This window comes from Rana temporaria, chromosome 2, assembly GCF_905171775.1.
Source record: "Rana temporaria chromosome 2, aRanTem1.1, whole genome shotgun sequence".
NCBI classification, from domain to species: domain Eukaryota; kingdom Metazoa; phylum Chordata; class Amphibia; order Anura; family Ranidae; genus Rana; species Rana temporaria.
The window spans coordinates 393,321,514-393,337,656 of record NC_053490.1 but is presented as its reverse complement, the minus strand read 5'-3'; the positions used below and the strand labels follow the sequence as shown (position 1 = coordinate 393,337,656).

The 16,143-nt window shown below is 40.7% G+C and overlaps 1 protein-coding gene across 2 annotated transcripts in view; it reads left to right on the top strand.

Moving 5' to 3' along the window:
• ATG3 (autophagy related 3) overlaps window positions 1–16,143 on the top strand; it is a 105,121-nt gene that overhangs the window by 19,256 nt on the left and 69,722 nt on the right. For both annotated transcript variants that reach the window (XM_040338053.1, XM_040338052.1), the window contains exons 3-4: window positions 147–188; window positions 11,645–11,694. In XM_040338053.1, the coding sequence (XP_040193987.1) occupies window positions 147–188; window positions 11,645–11,694 (92 nt within the window). The remainder of the gene's footprint in view (window positions 1–146; window positions 189–11,644; window positions 11,695–16,143) is intronic.

The following is a 16,143-nucleotide window of genomic DNA, read 5'->3' as shown; positions in this document are numbered from 1 at the left end:
TTCACGTCTAAAAAATGTAATAAATGAAAAAATCATAATTCAGTAAATGTTCTAACCTTTGTTGTTTCCAGCAATGTTAATAGGTCACTACTTTTCAGAATAAAATGTGCAGATATGCTTATTGCTTTTTTTTTTTCATCATACAGGAATCAAAATTTAAAGAGACTGGTGTTATTACCCCTGAAGAGGTAAGCGTAAAATCATTTTAGTACTTCTCATGTTTGTCATGTTACATATAATGTGTTTTGTGGATAAAAGTAATCAAAAAAAACATTGCAAATGAGCAACAGCGTCACGTTTTCATACATTTCAAGGAGAGCTCCTTTCAGGACAACAGATTAGAGGGAATATAAATATTGGCACTTTTTACAAAGGTGTAAAAGTGCATGCAACTTGGTTTCTTGATACAAACATTTTCAGTCATCTAGTTTGTGGATTCAGAAGTGTTATGTTGAATCAAGCTACATTGATTGTAATAGTAACCTCAACATCAAAATCTTGAAAGGTGATGGCCGTTAATTTCTGCTACAAACCAATCAATGATTATTATTAGTTATTTTTTCCTTTTTTTTTTTTTTTTTTCTTTCGGAGTCTCATTGCATAGATTCCTTTTCCACAGCTTAACAGGAAATAACCTTAATTAAAGTAAAAGTCCTGAATTAGATGCCAGCTGGAAAAAGTCCATTGGAAAATTTCTAAGGGCCCTTTCACACCTGCGGACTGTTCAGATCCGCCTGTCAGTTTTTATTTTTTTTTTTCAGGCGGATCTAAACGGGCGCTCCATTTACCTCCTATGAAGCGTCAGATGTCAGCAGTGACATGTCCGTTGACACCCGATCAGCCCCGATCCTCTCCGCTAAAATGTGACGGGTGCAAACCCTATTTTGCATCCGTCTGGTGGACCGGATCGGATGAAAACGAACAGACGGCTTGTTTTCACCCGATCCCCCATAGAGGAGAGCGGAGATCTGACAGGGTGGTCCCTGCACAGTGTGTGGGGACCGCCCTGTCATCTGCTGGTTCAGCAGGGATCAACGGAGCGATCCCCGCTGAGCAAGCGGATGTTTAAAAACGACTCCTCACGGGATCCACAGGTGTGAAAGGGGCCTAACTTCGGGGTTGATTTACTAAAACTGGAGAGTGCAAAATCTGGTGCAGCTGTGCATGGTAGCCAATTGGCCTTTGCACTCCCAAGTTTTAGAAAATCAACCCCACAGTTGCAACTCCAATAGATTTTTCTTTAATCCTTCAGTCCCTTTTACAGTGGTCATCAGGACAAATTGAGAGGCTGAATCGCCCAGTGGGAATACAGATGGCAGTAAAACGTTAACCTTGGTTGTGACTAGGTTTCATACGCTATCCACTATGAGGACAAAATTGGCTTTAGATAGACTCCTCGTAGAACCCTGCCCCTCTGCCTGCCCCCGAGTCCTCTTCATAACCCATCAGTAAAGAAGAAAAATTACTTATCTGCTAAATTTTATGACGGAAAGGAAGAAGGTTTGTTTGTTTTGTTTCAAATAATTTTTTCTGTTCGTTTACTTCCTGGTGTTACATTTAAGGAACCACAAGAAAATTGAAAATGTGATATTTTGTCCTAAAACTCTTTTTAAAGTTATTATCAACCAAAAAAATTACAATTACTTTTCCAAAACGTTATAACAAACTTATATTCCCCAAACTTCTGTTTTTGTTTGTTTTTTTACCCATATGTTGCTGTAACATGCCTCGCCTCTCTGCGTGCTTCGAATTTCCCCATCATCAGCATTCTGGTGTTTTGTAAGGCCCTACGTCTTCTGTTTGCAAATTCTGGGTCTTCTTTATGACTTTTACTTCCTTTAAATTTCAAGTAGGTTGCTTCATGTTCTTAGAAAAAGGTACTTGTGATTTATTTCCCAATAAGTATGTTCTTGGTGGTAACTAAGAATTTTGTCCTGTCCAGAGCCTCATATGTTTGTTGAAGAGCAGTTCATGACATGGTCACGGTGGTGTCCGCACTCTCGTGGAATATTATCTCCTTCACCACACAGCAGTCTATGATGGGTTCTAACTTCGGTCCTTAGGCTGGATATACATTTATACAATTTTCTTGTGCAAATTTTTCTTTAGATTTACCTAAACCATATAATATGAGGTCCAATCTAAACACTTTCAATTTGTATGCATTCAGGCAGGCCTTTGCACTACGTAGTTGCAGGTAAATCTAAATTGTATAATGTATGATCAGGCCAGCCTTAGCAATGCACATGATAAATGCAGCTAGGCTTTTGTGTACTGGCACAATGGAGATTACAACAAATCCCTTTCATGAGAGAATGGTTCCAGAAAATTGCCAGAGATGGGAACAGTTGATACATATATTCCATGACAAACTTTCTAAATATATAACTACATTGGCATGCTGGATGCACTTCCAGACAACCACTACAATCTTAACTCAACTCCTCTTTAAAGATGAGATAAAAAAATTGCATGTAAAGCATTAATCCTCAGTTACCTGGAGAATACAGAATTAGGATAACTTCTCAGCTCTACTTGAAATTTGCAACATGGAGAAGTTTTGTTTGGCTTATCCTTTTAACCATTAAGACACACTTGTTCCACGCATATATTACTTGTACTGAACCTTGATAGTCTATAATACACTTGATGTATACCTTGTTTTATATTTGCCATGTTCAAAAATGTTTTGCGTTTTGAAACTGTTAACCTTTTGTACTATACATTTTCTTATTTAAATATTTTTATATACAATAAAGCCGTTTATGATAAATAAAGATTTTTTTTTTTTTTTTAATAACTTGTATTTCTATAGCCAGTTTAGTTATTCCCAGGGTAGATTTGATTCAGGATTAAATCAGAAGTAAACTCATCGATATAACAGTTTAAAAAAAATCATATTCCCGGTATGTGCCGGAAATGTAACTGTCACATTGGTTGTGCTCTCAACCAATCTTGTCAAACCAGACAATGGCTGGTGTCATAACTGATCACATGTGCAGCACATGACAGTTGAAGATCAAACCGATGCCAAGATGGCAGCTTCTTTGGCTGAAAACGATAGGAGGGTTTAGGTCTACTTTAAATCACTGGTAAAAAGGCTTGATTTAAATCAACTGAAGTATGAAAAACATACTAAAACACTCAAAGCTGATTTCTATGCCCTCAACAACAAGGCAGGTGCTTTTTTTTTTTTAGCTAAACGCTTTAAAGGCAAACACCTTTCACATAGAATCCCCTTTATGTTGAATAAAACCTCCTAGAGCTAGAATTTCTTCCCCAAATGGTATTGCAGAATTCTTCAAAGACTACTATGCCAGCCTATATGATGTCAAAGCAGATACCCAGACCCCACAATCTAATGCAGATTAGATACAATCCTTCTTTTAGGCACTTTATCTACCTAGATGGACTGACGACCATATGGCCACTCTATCTCGAACATTTACAGTATCAGAGATCAAGATGGTTCTATCCAGCCTGCCTAAATCCAAAGCCCAAGGAATTGATGGGTTCACTAATGAATATTACCAAAAATGTATCGACACACTAGCCCCCCATCTAGTGAGTATATACAATTTAGCAATGACCAAAGGTCACTTTCCTAAAGAAATGCCACAAGCAGTAATCCCCACTATGCCTAAACCAGACAAAGATATCTCCCTCCCTAGCAAATTATAGACCCATTTCATTACGCAATTCGGAGATAAAAATATACGCAAAAACATTGGCCCTCAGACTACTGAATATTTTACCCACAATAATTCATCCAGACCAGGTAGGATTCATCAAATGACGTCAAGCTCCAGATGTCACAAGGAGAAATTGAAATATGCAGAACTACATAAAACCCCTTTGCTCTTCATTAGATGCTGAGAAAGCATTTGATCATGTACACTGGAGGTTCCTAGAAGCTGTCCTGTATAAATTTGGATTCTCAGGTCCAATCATGTCAGCCGTATTAGCACTCAACCGTCAGCCCAAGTCTTGACCTCTGGAACTTTTTCCTCAGAATTCATGATCACCAACGGCACCAGACAAGAATGCCCATTATCTCCACTTATCTTTGCGATAATCATGGAATCCCTAGCGCACACGATCCGCAATTTCCCTAATGTGACAGAAATACAAATAGACCCCAAACAGAACAAAATCGGACTATTCGCAGACGACGTGATTCTGATGGTCACAAACCCACGCCTAATGCTCCAAGAACTTCAAAGGTTACTACATACCTTTTTAGTTCGATCTCCTATAATAAAATCGGTGAAAGTAAATCTCAAATCTTGGGTATCAACATCCCATCCCAGTGGAAGGAAAACTTCTATCTTTCACGGATCTGCAAACAAAATATCATCTACCAAATTCTGAGTACTATAACTTTATTCAACTATTTAAGAAAGGTAAGATTCTTATAACAATCAAAGTAAAGGAAGAGATACGTAATTTTTATAACCCAGACAACTCTACGCTTAATGGGATCACTTTCCTCTATAAGAAAATGTGTGACTCGCATAACTTTGCCAAAACATGCTAAAGTGGGAACAAGAACTAGGTCATGGGAATCGGCTTTACTCTGGGCATATAAATCCATGCTATGCATGGATCACTGGGAACCTTTCCAGAAAATAATACATAGGTGGTACTACACCCCATATAAAATAATCGAAAATATCGTCCAGCAATTCCAGTAAATGCTGGAGAGATTGCAACTCGTACATATAATATGATACAGATTAGATTATACTGAAATCCAATCTTTTAAATGGTGTCCAAATTCACTCTACACCCTACTCCTATTTTGGTTGAGCAAGCCCTCCTGCAGCTCAACATTAGTAATATCCCACACAAAAAACAGGGTTATTGTAGTTTACATCCTTCTGTCTGCTAAGCTCAATATAATGAGACACTGGGGCTCCCTAAATGCCCCAAGCATATCAAACGTCATTAGAGAAGTAAATAGATGTTGTCCTCTAGAACGGATGTTTGCTATGAAAATTGCGCGCTCCGGCGTATAGCACGCACCCCTAAAGTGGACCCGCATTCCTGTACAGGACGTGACTGCGAGAGAACCCGAGCCTGCCCGACTATACACGAGTGTACTGCGCTCGGTATATGCCGGCGCAGTAGTTCAAACTCGGCGCGGGTATCGGCGTATATCGCGCACCCATGATTTTGCCCTGAATTTCAGGGCAAAAAAGTGCGCGGTGTACGCCGATAAATACGGTACTCCCTGACAAAGTTTAATTTAACGTGGGACTCCTGGTTGGCACATCCACACTCTTCTAATACATGAACAAGAATTTCCCCAATATTTGTTTATCTTTATTACCAAAGATCTAAAACTTTTATATAGCTATATTACCCCTGACCGGCGGTTCCAAATAATATACGGTTTGAGTTAATACAATGCATGTACCTGATTATATTTGTTTTTAGTTAGTGCTGCACGCTTTCTCACTTCTCTCCACTGGGCCAATTAGGCCCATGCTTACCCTTCTTTTGCCCTATTGCCTCCCCATAAGTGTCAAGCTTCAGTGAAGAACAATGAAACGTAAGGGTTGGCTGCGTTGTCTCCCCCTCGAGACAGTGTGTTCCCAGATGGTGTGTCGGGGGTGGCAAACAATGCCTTTCACTTTCTATTAAGCTGTTAAAAGTACTTCCGATGTTCACGTATGCTTGTGTGGTGTTTTTTTATTTTTTTATTCTGTCATCTGTGACCAAATGATATGTACCTTGACACATTGCAGAATATACAGCCTCATGCTACATAACTAAGCTCCATTTGGTGCTGAATAAACAACATTTATTTATGTATCTTAAATAGAAAACTGATGGATGTTGTTTAATCTCTTCCAAAATATCTGATGCCACAAGCCGCTTAGACTGGAACACTTGATACCAGTCATGTTCTAGCCATAGTTCAGAAATTGACATTCTATGTTTATACATATCGAAGATATACAACCAAATCATTGTATGCAGGTATTGGTTAGTTTAGAGATTTCAAAACGGAGTTGTATAACACAAACATCATTGCTATAACCCAGTAAAATTTATGTTTTTCACTGATGGGATAGGTCATTATACACATTTCTTTTTGTGTAAACCTATTTTCTTAATCTATGTAAAAACATCAAAGCAAACAAAAAAATCGGAAGAACCGTACAAAAATAAAAGGTGTGTTTGTAAGGAAGGCCTCGACAAAATCCGGGCGCCCGATCGCAATTGTGACAAGAAATTGTGACTTGGCGCATGGGGAAGCTTAGGGCTGCAGAAGGCAGCGAAGCCGCGGCCTTAATTGCCATCTGGCACAATCGCGGCGGGCCCGCCGGTAATTGAGGCCGCGTCTTTGTGGCCTTCACAGAAGGAAGCTGAAGCCTGCAGAAGGCTAAAAGCCTGGCATTACAGATTACATTACAATTAGGAAAACAGCAGTTCTGTTTTCACTGCCATCTCCTTCCCTCTAATTAGAACCCCCAAACATTATATATATTTTTTATTCTAACACCCTAGAGAATAAAATGGCGGTCGTTGCAATACTTTCTTCACACCGTACTTGCGCAGCGGTCTTAGCGCACTTTTTTGGGGAAAAAATACACTTTTTTTAATTAAAAAATAAGACAACAGTAAAGTTAGCCCAATTTTTTTTTTTTATATTTTGAAAGATAATGTTACGCCGAGTAAATTTGTTACCCAACATGTCACGCTTCAAAACTGCGTCCACTGGAATGGCGACAAACTTTTACCCTTTAAAATTTCCATAGGCGACGTTTAAAAAATTCTACAGGTTGCATGTTTTGCGTTACAGAGGAGGTCTAGGGCTAGAATTATTGCTCTCGCTCTACCAATCGCGGCGATATCTCATGTGTGGTTTGAATACCGTTTTCATATGCGGGCGCTACTCACGTATGCGTTCGCTTCTGCACGCGAGCTTGGCGGGACGGGGTGCGTTTTTTTGGCTCCTAACTTTTTTAGCTGACTCCTAGATTCCAAGCAAATTTGTCAAACCCTGTTGTAAGGGTTGGCATGAGGGGGAAAGGGTAGAGTGAAATATAGTGGTGAGAAAGGTAATGGACAGACACAGAAGGAGAATGAATAAAATATTTCTTATTCACACTGCTAGGGAAGGCAGATTTTATTTTTTTATTTTTTTTCATCTGTGGTCTGAAACTCTTGCCAATAAGGTTTTGTATTTTACATAAGTCTTGGCAATTGTTATTCTATTTGCACCACTGGCTAACTTTTAATAAAGATGAAAATACGAGAGGTGTCGTTGCGTGTTTTGAAGGTCCATGCAGCCACACCCTGACTTCGGTACCCATAGAATCACTGACCTGAAAGTGGGTAAGCATGATGGGATTCAGACATGTAAAGTCTACAACCAACAAGCAGTCTACAAAGTCATATACACTTTTTTTTATATATATAAAAAATGAAATGCTACTTTAAACTGTAGAAAAACGCTGTCAATTGCCTTCAAAATGTGTTTTATTCAGCAGTCACATGACTGCAAGGGGATGGAGGTTATATACAAGCGATCCAGCCAGTGTCATAACATAGTTGTCAGTGGGGGTATGTCTGCTTATTTTACAGGCTGGCTACAGACATGCTGTGCATTGGCCTGGCATCTTGCATGTTTAATTAGAAGAAGGGATTAAAACTGACCACACTAGTGTAGATCTGCGTTCACGGTTCGCATGGTCAGAAACCAACAGGAACCTTCATTCCCAAGGGGATTGGTGGGAACACCCAGTATTTAGTATGGCTTCAGCTTCATTAAATAAAGTATGTTGATGGTGAGACAGAGAAATGTAACCCTAACCTCTTATATTTAGTGTTGGCATATACTTTAAAGACTTGCCGGCGTCACCCTGAGTCATCGTCAATGTTCATCCTGGACTTTGCACTTTAAAAATGAATTAGCAATTTTGCAATAGCTGCTGCCATATTACTGTAAAGCCCTGTACACACGATCGGTCCATCCGATAAACTGTCTGATGGACCGTTTTTATTGGTTAACCGATGAAGCTGACTGATGGTCAGTCGTGCCTACGCACCATCGGTTAAAAAAACGATCGTGTCAGAACGCGGTGACGTAAAACACAACGACGTGCTGGAAAAAAACGAAGTTTAATACTTCCAAGCATGCGTGGACTTGATTCTGAGCATGCGTGGATTTTTAACCTTTAATTTAAAACAAGATATAACTGATGGGGCCCACAGACCGTTCTCATCGGTTTGACCGATCGTGTGTACGCGGCATTACTGTTCAAACTTCACTTGTTACAACTGGACATTCATTGATATTCTGTAATATCTGTGTACTGTAATCTGTTTTCATCTTTAAAACATGCTCATGGTCGCATACAAAATGTGAAATCAGTTTGCAAACACTCTTGATTCCTGCTGTTAAAGTGGTAATAAACTCGAAGCGCTACCTGTCCCTATCCCCATGGCTCAATTGAAACTACTTTAAAAGGTGGTTTCTTGATTTTATATGGAAAGACAGAGCACATAGAGTGGCCAGCGCCGTCTTCTTTTTCCCCCAGAAGTCAGGGAGGTATGGGTGCTCCGGATATTCACAAGTACTACCTGGCATCCCACCTCCATGCGGTGGTATCCTGGTCTAGTTTGAGACCCCCAAACCCAAACATGCTCCATTGTATGGTGTCCTACATTTTTATTGGATCCCAAGCTCCATGACCTCTGCTTGGGCCCTATGCTGTTCTCACTCGGGATTTGGCGATCCTGTCGCACCAAATCTTCTCTGGCATCCTCATGTCCCCCCCTTTCTAATGTACTCTTTAATCCATCACTCCCTTATAGTCTCTCCCATTCTCGGATGTTCCCCTGGGCTAAGGCAGGCCTGTTCCAGCTCCCCCGTCTTGTGCACCCTGTGACCCGCAAGCTTCACTCCTTCCAAGACCTTCAATCTACAAGCCACATCCCTAACCATTTGTTATTTTCGTATCTCTAAATGACCCACTATTTAGCAACACTCTCACCCTCACTCTGACCAAACCTACACACTTCAAAGTTATTTGCTCTCAGGGACCATACCAATCATGTCTAATATATGCTATATACCAACTCTTGCAAGAGAATCTCCCGCTTTCTATGGAACCCCACTCATACATGAGTAAATGGTCGCATCTTACACAACAAATCTCTCCTTCCCAATGGGCTAAAATTTGGACCTCAACTTTTGTGGCATAAGAGAGACTGCATACATAGTGTTATTTTTTTGGTATAGGACTCCTGAGGTTTTACATCGCTCTGACCCCTCCCTCTCTCCTCTCTGCTGGAGGTGTGGTAAACTCAGAGATACTCCTTATCATATTTTTTGGCAATGTGAACTGATTGCTCCTTTCTGGTCCTTGGTCGTGTTCTTACTTCAGCAGATTTTAGACTCCCCCGTACCTTTAGACCCGGTACACCTCCTTCTGGGCCTCCCAATCCCTGGATTGGGAAAAGATTCAAATAGATTGGCCTCCTATGTCTTACTAGCAGCAAAAAGAGCTATTCCTGCATGTTGGTTGTCCACCTCCCCTCCAACTCAGGCCCAGCTTATACAAACTATAAATGATATCCGCAGAATGGAGCATATGACAGCCATGGTAGAGGATACTGTTGATAGATTTGACAAGATATGGGATTCCTGGGACCCCTCTATTATCACCCTGTACTTTGTTTTTATTTCATTCGTGAAGGTTTTTCCCCCAACTCCCCTTGTGGTTTTGTTATGGTTTTTGTATGCCACTTATCTTCTCCCCCTTTTTTTTTTTTTTTTTTTTTGTCCTTGACCCCACCTTTTTGTTACCTATCCAACTCTCTCCCCCTTTAATGATGGACATAGCCTCTTAATGTAAGGTAGCTTTTTCTGATCAGTACAGTTTGATCATCTGTTTGTTTTTTTTTTATTATTTTAGTTATTTCCGTTCATATTGCGTTTAATGCCACTGTTTTTTATATTTTTCAAATGCTTATTTTTCTAATTGATATGTCAAAATACTGCTTGATATGTCTTCTGAATTATTTTTTTTTTTTCAATAAAAATACAATTTAATAAAAAAAAAAAAAGTGGTAGTAAACTCTCAAGAAAAAAAGAGAATAAAATCATTCCCCTGCAGATTAATACCATAATGTTCTAGTATGCACCACATACTAGCACATAACAGGCTTACAGTACCTTTCAAACATGGCTCTCCAGCGCTGAACTGTCACAGGTCATGGTGATTCAATCTTCTTGGTCTTCGTCCTGGGCTCATGCTTTTTGGCTGTTTGACTGGCTAGGCCGCAATGATGTCACTTCTGCGCATGCACACAGGAGTTATCCTAGTGGCATGGCACTCTCTGCAGTTATGACACTCCGTGTTCTGTGAATGCAGAGATTCCTGTGCATGCACTGATGATGCCTTCGACTGGAGCTGTTATTATCTACTAAATGGCACACGGTTAAGCTGCTTTACAAGGCACGTACACGTAAGACTTTTTTAAGCTTGCATGTAGAGCAAAGAATATTTTTTTAACTTTAATACTACTTAAGAGAACAGTCTCTAAGCGTGTGTATCTATAACGTTCATAGCGTATATCTTCGATATAATTTTATAACATCTACACGTTTTCTGTGCAGAAAATTTCCATTTTATAGTGTTCCCATAACTCCACATGCCAGTTGCTTGTGCTCTAAATTTGAAGATTTCAGTGCAGGTCCACTTCTCTTCCAGGATCAGAATAGATCTGAGCCAGGGAGAAAACCTTATCTTTTTCTATAATTCAGCTAAAATATGCTAAAAAAGGAGGGGGTTTCCCACAGCCGCCAATCAGATTCGTTTTTTCCCATAGGTGAAACTTAAATACCGTATATACTCGAATATAAGCCGAGTTTTTCAGCACATTTTTGTTTGTGCTGAAAATGCCCCCCTTGGCTTATACTCGAGTCACCTTTTTGCGCCTGATCTCCCAAACTTTGGGGACCCCGGTACTGGCCAGCCGTAGGTCCGCTGGACTTGGCACACATGTAGCCCCACTCTTCTACAAGTATGCAAAGTTTGTTGTCCGGGGGACCTACGGCCAGAGAGCACCGATTTTCAAACTGGGCACCCCTTCCATAGACTTCCATGTTAAATGGTAATTTCTCCGGTGACTTTGGGGACCCGGTACTGGCCGGTCATAGGTCCCCTGGACCTGGAATTTGGAAAGTGTGCAAAGTTTATTGTCTGGGAGACCTACGGCTGGGGAGTACCAATTTTTCAAAGTCGAGCACTACTCAGTCTAGTCATGGACACAGTGAGGCATGCAGATGGACACCCTAGGCTTCTACTCGAGTCAATACGTTTTCCCATTTTTTTTTTTTTTTGTGGTAAAATTGGGTGCCTCGGCTTATACTCGAATATATACGGTAGTCTAAAACTGATTGGTAACATCAAAAACCTAGTCCTTTCCTATTGATACTCTGTGGGTATTGAGCTATACATTTTCATATTTCTATCTTCCTAATGCAAGACATATTTATTCTGCCTACATTTTTATTATGACTTTGTTGTCTTAACAGAAATTTTGGGACTAATTGAATACTTTAGAGTACAATTTCAGTCTGAATCGGTAACTGCAAATTTATCCCTGTTTTTCTTTATTTCAGTTTCTGGCTGCTGGTGATCACCTAGTTCATCACTGTCCTACTTGGCAGTGGTAAGTAATTTCTCCATAGGTTGGATTATATTTCACACTAATTGATGACCGACCCTCAATGTTGAAACTTCATTTTTGTTTTCTGTCCTCTCCAAATAACTTTGGTCACACTTTCACAGTTGTTGTGTCTTTAGCAAGTAACTGAATATCTTCTTTTGTTTGTGATAATCCATTTAAAGTAAAATGTTTATCTATGAATGGCAGGCTTAATTATAGAATTCTGGCTAAGGGAATTTTATATGTTAAAACTATAAACCGCATGCTGGTGTCTGAAGTCTTTTGCAGTTCCCAGGCTACTACTGGGCACCAGTGCTTTTGCCCTCATGAACAGCTTGAACTGATGGGTTTCAGTAGCTGTGTTCCTAAATGTATCTCAATCTAAAATAGTTTTACGTTTTTTAACCAGTTAAGCCCCGGACCAATATGCAGCCTAAAGACCCAAGGTGTTTTTACAGTTCGGGACTGCGTCGCTTTAACAGACAATTGCGCGGTCGTGCGACGTGGCTCCCAAACAAAATTGGCGTCCTTTTTCCCCCCACAAATAGAGCTTTCTTTTGGTGGTATTTGATCACATCTGCGGTTTTTAGTTTTTGCGCTATAAACAAAAATAGAGCGACAATTTTGAAAAAAATGCAATATTTTTTACTTTTTGCTGTAATAAATACCCCCCAAAAACATATATAAAAACATTTTTTTTCCTCAGTTTAGGCCGATACGTATTCTTCTACCTATTTTTAGTAAAAAAAATCGCAATAAGCGTTTATCGATTGGTTTGCGCAAAATTTATAGCGTTTACAAAATAGGGGATAGTTTTATTGCATTTTTATTAATTTTTTTTTTTTTACTACTACTAATGGCGGCGATCAGCAATTTTTTTCGTGACTGCGACATTATGGCGGACACTTCGGACAATTTTGACACATTTTTGGGACCATTGTCATTTTCACAGCAAAAAATGCATTTAAATTGCATTCTTTATTGTGAAAATGACAGTTGCAGTTTGGGAGTTAACCACAGGTGGCGCTGTAGGAGTTAGGGTGCACCTAGTATGTGTTTACAACTGTAGGGGGGTGTGGCTGTAGGAATGACGTCATCGATCGCGTCTTCCCTATAAAGGGAATGACGCGATCGATGCGCCGCCATAGTGAAGCACGGGGAAGCCGTGTTTACACACGGCTCTCCCCGTTCTTCAGCTCCGGGGAGCGATCGCGACGGAGCGGCTATAAACAAATAGCCGCGCCGTGGTCCCGGATCGCTCCCCGAGCGGACCCGACCTCCGCATGTAGCAGGGGGGGTCCCGATCGGACCCCCCACCCGCTAATAGGCAAGGACGTACATGTACGCCCATGTGCCTGTACGTGCCATATTGTGGACGTATATGTACATGCGGGGGTCGGGAACTGGTTAAATAGTGTGTAAGGGGTTAAAATCTGTCACCTGAAAAATTATTAAACTGATATCTCCAACAAAAAAAAACACCAAAAAGGTATTAATCTTTGCTCACTTTGCCTAAAACTAATAAACAAAAAAAAGACACTATTAAATGTCCCAATGCCGCCTGATTTCAAATTCAATCTAGTAATGCACATAGTAGACATGCAATAATATAAATATATTATATTATGTGTGTGTGTGTGTGTGTGTGTATATATATATATAAGTGGGGTTATTTGTCTTTCGGGGTTTGTTTATGTTCACGTTTGCTGTGTTTCACTATAAATAAATTTCACTTTATTATATAGTGGTGAAACACAGCAAACGTGAACATAAACCAACACCAAAAGACAAATAACCCCACTAAGAGCCAATTCACACAGGGGCAACACGACTTCCAGCACAACTTTGGGAGGCAACTTGGACACAACTTGAGTATGAATCATCAGGCAACTTACAAGGCAACTTCAAGTCGCCTCCAGGACAGGAGGATTTCCAGTGGCCAATCAAACAACAATCAGCTCTGTGGGAGGGAGGGGTTTGCCTCAGAAATGTATGTTATCTTCCTGTATTGTTGCTTCAGTTAAGACAGTGATCCGACTTCTGAGGCGACTTCCATTGAAATCAATGGGTTCAAGTTGCCTAGAAGTCGGATTGAAGTAGCACAGGAACCTTTTTTGAAGTCTGAGCGACTGCAGTAGTATACATTAAGATGGCTCCATTCACTTACATTGATTTTCTCATGCAGCGCGACTTGAGGCCACCTGGGGCGACTTGAAGTCGGATCCAAAGTCGTCCCTGTGTGAATGGGCTCTTACAAGAGCTGTTGAACCTGAACAACTATATTTATATTTATATATATATATATATATATATATATATATATATATATACATACATACATACATACATACATACATACATACATACATACATACATACATACATACATACATACATACATACATACATACATACCAAGCTAGGGACAAGGGTTGCAAGGAAGGGGGATCACGGCTGGGAACGGAACAGAGGGAGGCAGGAGCAAGGCAGGGACCAAAATCGTGACGCGCCAGGGGAAGGGAGGAGAAGCCTTAATTAGCCCCCAGGCAGCTAAACATTAATTTAGCCTGATTACACCAGCCTGCTGGCTCCTGGGAGACACCTGCTGGTGGACACTGAAACTGCAGCAAACAGCCCAGAGCAGGATAGTGCCACCAGCAGGTGAACTTAAAGGGGTGGTTCACCCTAAAAACTACTTTTTTTTTTTTTATTAGACTGGCCCCCCACATTACAATACGATTAAGGCTATTAGTTTTTTTTTCATGCTGTACATACCTTCGTACAGCTATTCACCCGTGGCATCCGGGTTGCGAGTCCCGTGGGAGTGGGCGTTCCTAACATGTCTGTGATTGACATTTTGACCAAAAACGAGCCCCCCCCCCCCCCCCGTCGCGTAAGTTGCGTCACGGTTGGTGAAAGGAGCCGAACGGCGAGTCGGCGCTATACTGCGCATGCGCATCGCCGTTCGGCTCCTTTCGCCAATCGTGACGCGGCTTACGCGACGGGGGGAGCTCGTTTTTGGTCAAAATGTCAATCACAGACATGTTGGGAACGCCCACTCCCGCGGGACTCGCAACCCCGAAGCCACGGGTGAATATGCTGTACGAAGGTATGTACAGCATGAAAAAAAAAATAATAGCCTTAATCGTATTGTAATGTGGGGGGCCAGTCTAATAAAAAAAAAGTAGTTTTTAGGGTGAACCACCCCTTTAATTCTAACAACATCATTTCTTTTACTATTGTTGTAATATCCTGCACGGGTGGAAAAGTTTACCATAAACCTTTTGGTTGTCATTCAGATGTTTGTAGCGTGTTTTGGCTGCTGAAATATCTGACATTTGCCTTAACCACTGTTGTGAGTCCCAGCTCCCGTCACTTTTGCATAGACTGGTGATAACACTATTTAGAGCCTACAGCTTTACGACTTCCTCTCTTAATTTCCTGTCTCAACTCTAACTCCCATCTGCTGTATAGAACTATGATTCAGTATTACTAATCTGTTGGGAGTCTCCTTGTGCTAAACCCTTACTCCTCCAGCCTCCACTGCCTGAAATATTTTTAAATGGCAGCACTGTTTAATTCAATGAAGCTTATAGCCCCATAGTACTGGCCCTCACCACGCATTTCTGGTGTGCTGATTTTTATGGCTCCTGTCTATATTGACCCTAGTTGTTTTGTGAAGGAATGTGTAAGTTAGGGACCTTAGATTGTAAGCTTCTTGGGGGCAGGGATGGATGTAGACGTACAATATATGTCTAAAGCGCTATTGACAGCACTATATACAGTGGGGAAGATTCATTATTTGATCCTCTGCAGGTTTTGTAAGTTTGCCCACTTACATAGAAATGAAGGGTCTATCATTTTTATCATATGTGTATCTTAAATGATAGAGACGGAATATTAACCAAAAATCCAGGAAAAAACACAGTACAAATGTTCTAAATGGAGTTGCAATTCAGTGAGAAAAAAGTATTTGATCCGCAAGCAAAACATGATTAGTATTTGGTGGAGAAACGCTTGTTTGGCAAGCACAGAGGTAAGACATTTCTTGTAGTTGGTTACCAGATTTGCACACTTCTCAGGAGGGATTTTGGTCCACTCTTCTTTACAGATCTTGGGCCAGATTCACAAAGAGATACAACGGTGTATCTACAGATACACCATCGTATCTCTGACTTACACTGGTCCTATCTATGCGCCTGATTCATAGAATCAGTTACGCATAGATAGGGCTTAGATCCGACAGTGTTACAATGTGTTACACTGTCGGATCTTATTTTCGATTTAAAAATGGTGCCGGGGGCGTTCCCGCTGATTTACCTTGAATAATATGTAAATCAGCGAGATACGCAAATTCACGAACGTACGCGGACCTGACGCAGTCTTCTTCCGACGTTTCCGTAGCGGCTTTCCCATCGTATACTTACCCCTGCTTTTATCAGGCGCAGCCAA